The 13,401-nt window shown below is 31.7% G+C and overlaps 1 protein-coding gene across 3 annotated transcripts; it reads right to left on the bottom strand.

The window, feature by feature from the left end:
* Positions 1 to 1,074: 1,074 nt before the first annotated feature.
* LOC134724522 (GTP-binding protein 1-like) lies at positions 1,075 to 11,549 on the bottom strand. Of its 3 annotated transcripts, none has more exons than XM_063587594.1 (11): positions 11,527 to 11,549; positions 8,944 to 9,232; positions 8,248 to 8,356; positions 7,029 to 7,209; positions 6,468 to 6,714; positions 5,821 to 5,916; positions 4,334 to 4,572; positions 3,549 to 3,693; positions 2,982 to 3,164; positions 2,398 to 2,533; positions 1,075 to 1,652 (listed from the first exon to the last, which is right to left on the bottom strand). In XM_063587594.1, exons 2-11 carry the CDS (start codon positions 9,079 to 9,081, stop codon positions 1,195 to 1,197), a joined length of 1,932 nt encoding a protein of 643 aa, XP_063443664.1. In that variant the 5' UTR covers positions 9,082 to 9,232; positions 11,527 to 11,549; the 3' UTR covers positions 1,075 to 1,194. The 3 variants fall into 3 exon arrangements, with proteins under 3 accessions (XP_063443664.1, XP_063443662.1, XP_063443663.1); XM_063587592.1 differs by lacking the exon at positions 11,527 to 11,549 and adding an exon at positions 11,319 to 11,445; XM_063587593.1 differs by lacking the exon at positions 11,527 to 11,549 and adding an exon at positions 11,030 to 11,225.
* Positions 11,550 to 13,401: the final 1,852 nt, after the last annotated feature.

The raw sequence follows: 13,401 nt of genomic DNA, 5'->3' as shown, positions 1-13,401 counted from the left end.
ACAATGCTATTTTCCAACAAACAATATATTTCCAAGGGCATAACTCCAATTATAATAGATTTTTAGCACTAATCTTTATACTTTACAAAAACATTGTTGATATAAACCTCATAGCATGATTTAATTTTTATAAATATCTAAAATGTTAAGAATAACAGAGCTTACATTATTATACAGATGAAAAGTTGCTCAGTATTCCTATGTCATCTGCACCACATTGAAGGAGAACAAAAAGACATTTCAATGTTTGGTAAGGGCTCTATCTTATATAAAGTTGATAATTTCAGGATGCAAACTGTTCAAATGGATGAAAAGACATGTTAGAATGTAAATAACTCCAATTTTTAAAGATGACTTTAACAATGACATCATTTATATTTTTTTGAACAGAAATGAAATTTCTGTACCTTACAAAAGTTGTTGAATTTTGACTATTTTATTTATTGTGTCTATTTATTTAACGCATCAATGTAAATACAACGGAATTTGCTGAGACTGTCATAAAAGTGAGAGGGTTAGCTCTATAGAACCAGGTTTAATCCATCATTTTCTACATTTGAAAATGCCTGTACCAAGTCAGGAATATGACAGTTCTTGTCCATTCGTTTTTGATGCGTTTTGTTATTTGATTTTGCCATGTGATTATGGACTTTCCAAATTGATTTTCCACTAAGTTCACTATTTTGTGTGATTTTACTTTTTTTTTTGACAGGTGTAAAATTGTTTTGTGACCTGAATATCTGAGCATATATTAAATTGATGAAAATCTTGAAATGTTCATCGATATTGAATATCTGAGCATATATTAAATTGATAAAATTCTGGAAATGTTCATGGATAGGATGTATAGAATGTCATGATCAATGCACACAATATTTTGTGTATCAAAAAGGTAGTGAAAAGCCTTGGAAGATTTAGATATCAAGTCAGTAACATAGGGTTTTGATTGCATTTCATGCAAACTTTACCCCAAAAAATGCCTCTATGAGGACCTAACACTCGGAGAGTGATCAGTACTGTGCCTAAACTCATACCAAGATGACATTTAAATATATAAGATAAACAGAAAAGCAGTTAATTTTTAAAAATATTTATTCAATTAAATTCTGTTCTTTTTACCTGTCAAAAAGGAAAATGCTCACTCAAAATTATAAATAATGATGGATGCTTTATGTTTGGTTGTGTTTTACAAAATTATGACTCGACTGCCACTGCAGTAGGGGAATTAACTCTAGCTTCCACTACAGGCTGAATGTTGTTGTTTGTGATTGACACGTCATTTGTGTTTGCCACGTCATTTGTGTTTGACACGTCGTTTGTGTTGGACATGTCGTTTGACACATCACGTTTTGACTTTTTGCTAGGTTTCTGTGGTTCATTAGCTGGGTTGAGTTGATGATTTGCTTCCATTGCTTTTTTCTGAGCTCTTTGCTGCCGCGTATTTTGTGCCACTGCACTAACATGAGGATGTAATTTTATAATGGAGCCGATGGCTTTTGTTCTTCCTTCACGAAACACCATTTTCATGTCTGTCTTTAGATATTCAGGATTTTTTATAAACCTAAATCTCACATTACATTTATCGCCTGTTCTTAAATGCTCCCTTGTCATATGAACTATTGTGGCTGTCTGCCGCACACTTCCCACATGCACTGAAAAAAGAAGAAAAATAATTACATGTTTTATAATTTAAAACAATGAAATAGCTTAAAATTGTTAGAGTTGAGACTACAGTCCTTAAGTCATATAAGGAAGAATGACTTAGAGAAAGCATGTGAATATGAACTGTAAATAGTTTTTTACTTAGTTGTGTCTCCTTTTTCTAAATTTCTTTGCCAACTGCATTTATTTTTAAATACATAACAATGTGTCAATATATTGTGATCTGTTTAAAAAAAAAATCTTAATCAATTTAAAAAGGCCATTTTATAGCCTATTGCAATGGTGTGTAGGTAAAGGTAATATCTTTGGATTTTTTGTCATTCTATCATGACTGAACTATTACTCTGTAAATTTTGAAGTTATATTTGAACAAAAGATGTGCAATATATAATATTAAAACAGCAACGTGTGAACACACAAATAAATGGACATTGTTCTTTGTTAGTCTTGCATCATTTTTAATTTTAGTTTCTTGTGTATATTATGGAGTTTAGAATGACATCCATTATCACTGAACTAGTATATATTTTTGTTTAGGGGCCAGCTAAAGCACACATCCAGGTGCAGGAGTTTCTCCCTGCATTAAAGACACATTGGTGGCCTTCACTGTTGTCTGCTCTTTGGTGGGTTGTTGTCTCTTTGAAATATTCCCCCATTTCCATTCTAAATTTTATTGTAAATGGTCAACTTTTTTATAATATAAGCTCTATCTATCAACCATAATAAGCTACCTACCCATTGCCTGGTATCTGACACTTATTGTAGTCGGATGATGTAACACCAATACTTCAGATTCAAACTCCCAGCATGCTTTAGGTTCTATCTTCGGTGATACCATTACCATACCTTTTCTAATTGTTGATCTTTTAATCTAACAAAATGATTAAACTTGGTTCAATTTAAGAAACATATTTTTGTTAAAACAAATTGAGTTGCCATACAAGACTATTCTTTATTAGCCTTGGGATGGTCAGTTTATATGCAATCTATGAATTTGACTGTCCCTTTGGTATCTTTTGTCCCTCCTGCTTATATATGCTATAAATATCAAATGTGAAATATGTGTTTCCCCTCAGAGCCAATGCATTGAAACAACATTAAATTCACCAAAATTTATTTATATGGAAAATATAGACATTTATCTTTTTTTTTCAAAAATAGATTGTCTAAAAAAAAAAAATGAAAAGAAAACAGGGTGTGATAACTCCTGATAAGTAAAGGGCATACATCTTTATTAACCTTTATTCAATATATGCACGATAGTTCTGCTTTACATGTTCACAATAATAAGTTATGTTATTCTTTATAGACAAACAAACCTTTTTAAGAGCAAATGAAGCAGTTTGTCCACCTCTGACCTCTTTGACAGGCATTCGTTTTCTATGTATACTTTTAACAGCTATTGGTTGGAAGTTTCCCAAGGCGTCTGGCCCTAACATAAGTACATCGTTGATCCTGATACTGCCTTGTAATAAAGTCCCTGATACAACAGTTCCCACACCCTATCAATGAAATAAACATTCCTTTATCTATTAATGAAATACAATAATGAAATGTCAAATAATACACAGTTTCTAATACATGTAATATGGTCATTTTTATTAATTTACTGTTTGCAAAAGTATGAACAATTGTAAGTTGAAAGATGATTGGTCAAGTTCCCATTTCCATAACCAATAAAATTACATATTATAACTTTTGCATCTCTGTATACTGTAGATTTATTATTATTCTTTGGATACCAATTATAATGGATTTCTTGGGTATAAGTGATCAGTTTTTTCTTAATCCACAAAAATTGGTTCCCACAAATTATAAATAAATAAACAGTATTTATTTATAGGTTATAAAAGTCACATTCATTGCGTTATTTATGCATGTCTTACCGGCACAGAAAATGTATCATCTATCTGGAACTCTGCTGGTGCTGCAGGCAGACTTTTTAACCGTGTTGATAGAAGGTTCATAAAGGTTTGTAGCAGCGGTAAGTTTTCTCCACTCACATTGGACACTTGGAAAATTGGACACATTCTAAAATACAAAATAATTCTGTCAAAAGTATACCAATAGTAAATATTACAGAAAATACAAGAACTGCCTGTTGTTCACACTAAACAGCAAGCTGTTAAGGTCGACAGAAATTACCAATTAAGATGAATGATGGGAAAAGATGATTTGTCTAGGAGGTAGGTACTTTGGAATTGCAAAAAGTAAATTTAACACCCCTCTTAGATGAGCAGGGTTCTTTTGAGAGAAAAGTGCTTTGGACCCATGAAATTAAAAGTTATGTTTTCATTTTTGGTGTTGACAATCTCCCAATAAAGCTTCTAATTGAATACCCTCAGTCAAACCAGATTGTCCTGCTTATTCTTGCATCCACTTATAAAAGCAATACTTATTTTACACAGGGTCTTGCTGCTGGAAACCATAATTATTTACTCCAGCCAAACCCTGGTTCTTATTTTAATAAAACAATTGTGTGAATACTGTAAATTCAGAAATTGTTGCGATTTTGTCATTTACATTGTAAGACTAAACATGATTTTAATTTTTTCAACTTTGATAAAAATCCAGTTTAATTCTTATAAAACATTCACATTATTAGCAATAATAAATACATTGCAATAATTTCTGAATTATAAAATACGTCTCTTGTCAGAATTGTTCTTACCTTTCAGAAGTGAAGTTCATGGCTGAAACGATCACATCGTCCTGGTTCTGGACCATAACAGGGATCTTCCTACAACCTGGAGACTTCAGAATTCTGGTTAATAATTTTAAGGTTTCAGCGAGGACATTTGGAGGACACATGTCAATCTTTGTTACAACAACAAACACAGGAACATTTAATGCCAGGGCTAATCCCAAATGTTCTTTGGTCATACCTATAACACCTGCATTTGATCCAACCTGCAATACAAAGGATTAAACTATAGTGGTGTGTAACAACAACAAACACAGGAACATTTAATGCCAGGGCTAATCCCAAGTGTTCTTTGGTCATACCTATAACACCTGCATTTGATCCAACCTGCAATACAAAGGATTGAACTATAGTGGTGTTAAAACAAGATATAAAGAATAAGTCAATGAAACAGAATCAAACAAAGCAATAAGCACACAAAGAGAGTGGTTTCAGATCTTTTTTCACCCTACCATATACTGTGGATTCATTATAATCGTGGGATTCAAATTTTCTATGATTTCCTGGTTAAAGGTGAACCACAAATTCAAATGTTTGACTTAATAGTAAAAATTTTCAAAAGAACTTATGCAGACCTTGGTAAAACCACCAAATCAAATTTCCTTAAAAAAAAGTTTCTTCAATTTAAGAAAGATTGGTACTCAGGAAAATAAATTGATCCACAGTTTATGCTCCTGTGTCTGTCAAAAATCAGATACATACTGCATTGTACTGTTTGTGGTTGTCTATTGCTGAATCTGACTATTTTGTTAACATTATGGATGGCTTTTTTTTTTATAGTCGCTGATAAATTTATTCACATCTTTTTTAGACTAAGCAAATTAGAGCTGAACATACTAAAAGTCATTTGTCATTTGTTGAAGGTCTTTATTGACATCCAGATATCTTTTATTTTGTATTGCTTCCTCATTGAGATAAAAACCATATTTTCTTCAGTTCTTGTAAGACATGCATCTATCAAGTACTATTAACAGTAAATGGGGAATATGTAGATGGGTCATAGATGATGACCCCGCTTGCAGATCATATACAGGTATAAAGGGACATAAATGAAGAATGGTATAAGTGACGCTACCCAAACTTGCACTTGATCTGAGCTTTGTAGTAATAAGAAATAAGAATGGTGTATAAGTTTCATTGTATTTGTTAAAGGCAAACTAAAATAAGAAAATTTATAAAAAGAAAAATTTCATCATTTTTTTCCATATGAAAAGGGACACAACTCTAGAACTGTTACAGTGATGCCATAAAAAAATCACACTAGATCTGTGTTCTGTGATAATAAGATTTTGTACATAAGTTTCATACATTTGGTTGACACAAACAAAAGTAAGTGACAGAAACTAACTTTGGGATGTGTGGACATGCATACAGATGGACAAGAGTAAAACTTAGTGCCCCGTCCATCATGTTAGGGGCGTAAATAAACATAAAAATAATAAAAGGCCTCCTACCATTAACATTGCAAAATCAGGTGCATGTCCAGTCATACCAAATACTGTTGTCTTTAAGTACTTTTCGTGGCCTGCTAAATCTATAAATGTTATCACCTACAAAACAAAGCATATTATGAGTTATTCACTCTCATTATTATTATCTTTTATTTTTACACCTGAACATGCTGAACAACATACATGTACATGTACATAAAATAATATGATACAAATTTAAAAACTATTTGTTTTTTGCATTGAACTATATTTCCTCCTATCCTTTTTAGATTTAAAATATAAATCATATTATAAACCAATAAAAAAACAGGTATTATCATAATAATTTCTAAATTAAATGATCGCTATTTTACACAATTTTCCTTTGATCTGAATACTGAAAGATAATTTCCTTTCTCAGCACAGTAGAGGGATATGAAAAATTATCACTAGAAATTAAGAATGTACATGCCCTTGTCAATGAAATCAACAGCTTCATTATAGGCAATAAGCAATAAACAGATGATCATTGGTCATCTCCATTCAATAGCTTTTCTCACTTTCGCAGCATCGGCTCAAGCTATAAGTATTGGATACATTTTAAATAGCTCTAATTATTTACTGATTTATAGCGTATAACAACACTGGTGAAAATTTTATGAGTTTTATACCTTCGCTGATTCTTCACATATTCTGACCCAATCTAAGTTTCCATGTTCTGGTTTATTGACTACTTTTCCTGTGGCATCAAAGCCTAAGATATCATTCCCTACGCTACTTGTTCTTCCAGATTCCATCTCGTGTTTGTGTCGGAATAATTTCTGCCTTGCATGTCCTCTTCCATTATCTAACTCCCCGTGTGTCAATACACCAAGTAAAGTACTTTTTCCTGCATCTACATTTCCAACTACAGCAACCCTAAAGTTAGAAAAAGAATTATCCAAGTTTTTGTCGTTGCAAATCAAGTGGCCATTCTTGAGAGGATCAGTTCAGAGTGGTCTACTATACAATATAGTGTAAACAAATACACAGCAAAAATATTTTGGTTCCAAAATAGTATATGTTCATATAAAATGTTGGCTAAATATGTATCAATACATTTGGCTTGTTAGACATGTCCTTTCAAACCTTTGTTAACTGTGAGAAAACTGAGTTATAAAAAAAAATAAAATTCAAAATCATATCAATTACATTGTATAATTATATTCTCTACTGTAGTGCTTTAAATTTACCTAACTTCCATGAAGTCCAATGGTTCTAACTTTTTTCTCAGAAGATACTCATGAACACAGCCATCCACTTCTCGTTTGTCCCTTAACAGAACCATTTCCAAACCTAAAGTTTGAGCGATCATTTTCAATGTAGCTGCACTAGCCTGGAGATCTTCTTCATTCAGACCAGGTGTTTCTCCATCTAAAAATAAAAAATCCCCAAAATACTGAACATCCAAGGAAAAATTCAAAACGGAAAGTCCTTAATCAATTGGCAAAATAAAAAGCGAATCAAGTGAATGGAAAACAACTAGATAGATACATTTTTTTTTGTAGTTTGTGATCCATTATCATTTATTGTTTGTCATATATCAACTTGTTTGTTTACTTATTTTGATTTTTTCCCATTTGGCACTGTGCACATTTTATGTCTCAATATATATGGTATGCATTTTGATACCTTTTTTGAAGGCCATACAGTGACATTTAATTGCTTAAATCGAAGTCATTTTGGAGTCTGGTAGATAGTTGCATCATTGGAATTTTTAATACATTTCCTAATTTTTGTATAGACATGATAGATATGTACATAATAGAATTCATCATACATTTTGTCCGACATTTTTCCCCTTCAAATGGTAACTATAATCCTGTCCTTAAAATGCTTAAATAATACTGTGGATTCATTAATATTTGTTGGATACCATTTTTCCTAGATTTCATGGAAATAGGGGAACCACGAATTTAAATGTTCCACGAAATACATATTTTCTATTGAATGTATGTTAACTTTTTCATATTCAACAAATTTAAAATTCCACAAATATGCAATTTTTCAGCAATCCATGAAAATTGATACACACAGTAATGAAATGTTTACCTCCTGTTCCTATTTCATAGATTGTCTCCCCTTGTCCTTAAATAATACTGAAATGCTTACCTCCTGTTCCTATTTCATAGATTGTCTCCCCTTGTCCTTAAATAATAATGAAATGTTTACCTCCTGTTCCTATTTCATAGATTGTCTCCCCTTGTCCTTAAATAATAATGAAATGCTTACCTCCAGTTCCTATTTCATAGATTGTCTCCCCTTGTCCTTAAATAATAATGAAATATTTACCTCCAGTTCCTATTTCATAGATTGTCTCCCCTTGTCCTTAAATAATAATGAAATATTTACCTCCAGTTCCTATTTCATAGATTGTCTCCCCTTGTCCTTAAATAATAATGAAATGTTTACCTCCTGTTCCTATTTCATAGATTGTCTCCCCTTGTCCTTCTTCTATTCTGTCTTTGATCACATCACAAATATATTCATATTCTTCATGATTAGGGCTGATGAAAGATGTCTGAAATCAAATTGTCAAAATTATAAATGTTTACCCTCCTAAGTTTGAGACTTAATAGCTTTAACTATTGCTTTACATGTAGGTTTAAACAGAATATACATGTACATCTATACATTTGTACATGCCCCAGACATAAAAATAAATAATGTGTCTGTGTATGTACATGTACATCCATGTTTAATTTAGAAAAACAAAACATTAAAAATCTTGTTTGACACTTCCACATATGCTTTTCCCAAACCATGAATCTCAGGATGTCACATACTATATGACAAATTCTAAATGGTGTTTTTTTACTAGAATTGGGTGATGATGGCAAATCTTTCATAAAAGGTTAAAATCATACAAAATTTGTTTAAATGATTTAGAGCTTGACATATACATTTGTATTCTATGGACTCTCCTCTTTCATTGTCTTTTGTTTAAGATCAAATTTATAGATGTCTTTGGCTGTTTGTCTCATTTGGTTGCTTTTTCTTTGAGCATGTTGATGTACAAAATGTATATAACCCACATATTCTTTTGTCACATTCAAATGTCCAATGTTATGAATGTTAACAAATGTAGATATAAATGTAAATAAATACCTTTGAAGTGAGTGGTGAGGCATCTACTTCGATATCATGTCCTGGGGTAAACAAATTCCCCTCAGGATCTTCAGCTGTGTCCAGTTCCAGGTCTCTAGGACTGATTGCTGGCGACGGCATGTCAACTGCCGCTGCCATTTTATAAAAATTTTCTTCTTAAAATTCTTTCTTTTTGTTAGCCAAACTCTTGCAGACAGCTGTTTTATAGCAATGGTATATTTCAAAATTTGCACAGCTTTGATTTTATAACTGAATTGTTTAATGTCTTTTGGGTAAGACAAGTTGTTACCTGCAATTTAAAAAAATCTTAATGAACTATATATGTTTTCATGGTATTAGACAAGTTTAACAAGTTTGATTTTGTTATTTATCACGTTAATAGAAATTTATTGTCTGTCAAAAAATTCCACTTGTAATCATCTCTTAGTCAAGGATTATACAATTGAACATGCAAACCTAAGGACATCATCACATGACTCCATTTGTACTTCAGAATCAAAGGAAAAAATATTTCTCTTTTTGAAACTGATGAGAAGTTGTGAGAAAGAGAAGTGATTGTGTGTTTGCAGCATTTTAAAGAACAATGTCAACACAATGTATCTCCTATTAGCAAGAATAGATGCTGCATGTAGGAGCACCTTTGAATATGAGAATTTTGCTTCAAGAAAGATAACTCAATTTTTTTCCATCATGACTATAGACTAAAAATATTACTTAAGATATTTCATCTCCCTTCAACCGCTAATACATGTAAGTTTGGAAGGCCTTTTTGAGTCTGAGATCAAACATACCATAACTTCGAATTCAAGCCCATAGTTCATTGTAGCTATTTCAATTAGGGCAAAGTGGAAAGGGATTAATATAAGTTGCAAAACTTGTTTCCCAATCCACTATAAATAAATATGTTTAAACTAAACTAATTAGGGCTTCCGATAGCAGTTATCACTTTTGCATTTTGCAAACACATGAAAATTGTGGCAATCAAAATTCATTAATGGCAAAAGAAATTTAAGATAATAATATAATGGTTAGACTCAGTCCATCTTGTTTACTTGAGGTATTACTTTATTGGACTTTGCCCTCATCAGGCAAAATCAGGGTTTATATTGACTTGTTATGATAGAAAATCAATAATCAGCTGATTGCATTTTAAAGTGATTGGCAACAATGGACTAATGAATAAAAATGTTGTTTGTATTGTTACATGAACATGTCAGATGAAATGGTGTGGTTAATTGGCAACACATGTCGCTGTAAGGATTTTTTTTACAACTTTCATACAAATTATTGTATTGTTGTTGAGTGTACATTTTGTACATGTACTTCACTATCGTTTAAGCAACATCTTGAGACATAGTACTACGTCTCCTCATTTTCTTTGTCTGCAAGTAAAAATCGTTTGTTGTTATTGAGTTTTCATCTATTATATTGTAGATTAAAAAATGTATGTATAAATATAATAAACAACAATATGGCAAACTGATTTTTGGGTTTTTATTTGGAAAGAATATAAATCATTTTGTAAATACAAACTATGTTTATTTCAGTTGACAAAAAAACTGAAAGTGGCAAAAATGTATCAAAGGTGGTGAAATGATTTCAATTTTACACATTGTAAACAATAGAGGCTCCTCAAGATGTCTTACGCTACAATGAGGGAGGGTAGGAGGGGTCCTGATCCTGAGATCCCGGTCTTAAAAACACGAAATCCCAAGATTCGAAAAAAAGAATTCCCTTATACCGGAAGGGTCAATCCCGAAATCCCGAGCTTAAAAACACCCGATCCCGGAGTCCCTATAAAGGTCCTACCCCTCCTACAATGTACATGTAACTATTTTAATGTGATACATACATACACAAGTACATGTATGAAATTATTACTAATTTTAGATCAATGAAATACTGAAAAAAGAAAATGAAAGTAAAAATTCAGCTGTAAATCATGCTGATTGCGTGTATATATGTTAAGCCAACCAATAATTATTAATAAAGTATGTTTTATCATTGTGTAACAGTGACTAAAGCTAGCATTATTAAGGATTACATGTACTGTACATATATTTTTCTTCTTTATAGAAATACTCACATTTTTCAAGTAACCATTTGAAATTTCCTAATAAGAGCTATTAGGATATCCCTAAAATATTACATTTTCTATTACTCCATTTTTGTTTTTAGAATCATTTATCAAGTTATTGGTGTTGTACACTTTTTCCCAGCTGGCAACATGTGCATTCGCATATGGGAATCGACACGTATTTCACCAATCTATTGATTATATTTAAAGTTTTCAAATGAAAATTTATTTTAAAGGACTTGATTGCCGACGCTGATGCAATATACCGGCAATATGAACTTTGCATTATGGATTATACCTTATAAAGAAAACATTGAGTTGCGCCACCATGTCATCATCAAAATCAAAATACTATATTCTACAACCGGAAGTACATCGACGGATATGTATTTTTTCCGGGAACTAATATGCTACTAAAAGTTTTGAATGATTTTGAATATTAATGATAATGTGTAAATAGCAAGCAAAAAATAGACACTTAAAATAAGTGTATGTAACTTACTTACAGTTAGTTAATGGAAAGGTAAATAAACAGGTACTGACTTGCTCTGATTTTTGTACCTTGTATAATTCATAGTTTAGAGAAAATTTTCATTTTTAAAGAGTAAATTCCCTGTGGGTATACATGTATTTTGTAAAATTTGGTTATAGGGGCTAAATTTCATAGTACAAACTTTTCCATTGAATATCTAATTAAGCGCATATTGAATCGCAACTCGAGTACCTAATAATCCTATAAATGGTCCTATTGCTGACTACTTGTTTCATAGGTGTTTGTTAAAAGGAGGTAATAAAATAAGGTTTATGTTATGTAGATTTTCTCATTAGTATCAAAGTTGTCATATTTATTCAATTTGTGACAGTGATTTACCATATTTGAGTTAATTAATGTGGTTGAAACAAGATTTCCTAACTTGACTGCGGATTTTTAGTTTAAATATATTTTATTTGTTCAGGTACAAATTGGATAAGACACAAGTCAAACAGTCCGTTTTTTTAAAGGCGAATAAACCATGATCAACCATAGGGATTTTTTAACTGTTGACGGTGGTATAATTGCTTTCACCACTTCTTTGAACTTTGGTGGCTAGTTGTGTCATTGGAAATCATAAAACATCTGATTCTCCTTGAATTACAATATGTATTTAGATACTATAAGTAATGTGGGTGTTCTACAAGTAAACATATCTAAACTAAAGTCTGCATTATGTATATATGATACTTCATCTTACATTTTTGATTTCACGATTGACGAAAATTGCCCATCAAAATCAAAGCATATACCTATTGCTGTTCAACTATTGTCCATATGTCAACGTATATTTGTTCCACCTAACAGAAGTTCCAATGGAAACTTTGTTAAAAACAATGTCATAATACCTGTTCCTGTTGGAACAAATATTTTATACCATTTATTGAGTTAGGAACATTTACTGTAATATATATTCCAGTGGAAATAATATTCCGGAACATTGTTTCCATTTGGAACTTATATTATGAAGGAACTTCTATTCCGTGACACATATATATGGCACGCCTGAACCACTTTTATTAATTAATCTTAGATTATCTCAGATAAATTAGGTTTATCTGAGATAATCCCGGTTTATCTCAGATAAACTTAGATTATCATTACATTTAATGTGTGATTTGTCAGTAAAACATAGGCATATAAAATTCTCACACGTTTGTTGTAAGTTAAGTAAGAATAACCTCACAGAGTTCTTGTTGTTAACAAGATATACGCCGGGCTATTCGATTGAATTTGAAATACGACCGACACGAGTTAAAAAAGACAAAAAAAGCAATTTTTATCCAAATGTTTGATTGATATGTTTCACCCAACAACATTAAGTGAAGAAAAGGGTTCCAAATCAATCAAAGGCCAAGAATGAGTCTGAAATGACAACGAATGTATGAATGCCGGCCGACAAATGAAGACATAAAGGCCACACCCAGCAGGCAGGTTGCTCTGATTCCTTTCACGGATTTGGCTATACTTTTTGGACCTTTTGAATTATAGCTCTTCATCTTTTATATAAGCTTTGGATTTCAAATATTTTGGCCTCGAGCATCACTGAAGAGACATGTATTGTCGAAATGCGCATCTGGTGCAAGAAAATTGATACCGACGCAACGTCAGATATTGCTACCATTTAGTGTAACAGAAAAATGACGTTAAATTGGAAACCACACTATCTAATTCTTCCTGCTTTCCTTTTTGGGTAAATGCAAAGTATAACAAACAAGTATAAATGCCGTGAGAATCCAATCCAATATGATTTTATAATTAGCATAGGATATTCAATTTTACTGCTAGTAATTACGTGTTTTTTGGAGGAATGTTGCTGAATTATATATTCATCCCGAGTATGATTTTT

Source organism: Mytilus trossulus, chromosome 7 (assembly GCF_036588685.1).
Source record: "Mytilus trossulus isolate FHL-02 chromosome 7, PNRI_Mtr1.1.1.hap1, whole genome shotgun sequence".
Taxonomy (NCBI): Eukaryota; Metazoa; Mollusca; class Bivalvia; order Mytilida; family Mytilidae; genus Mytilus; species Mytilus trossulus.
This window is presented reverse-complemented; position numbering and strand designations above follow the sequence as displayed.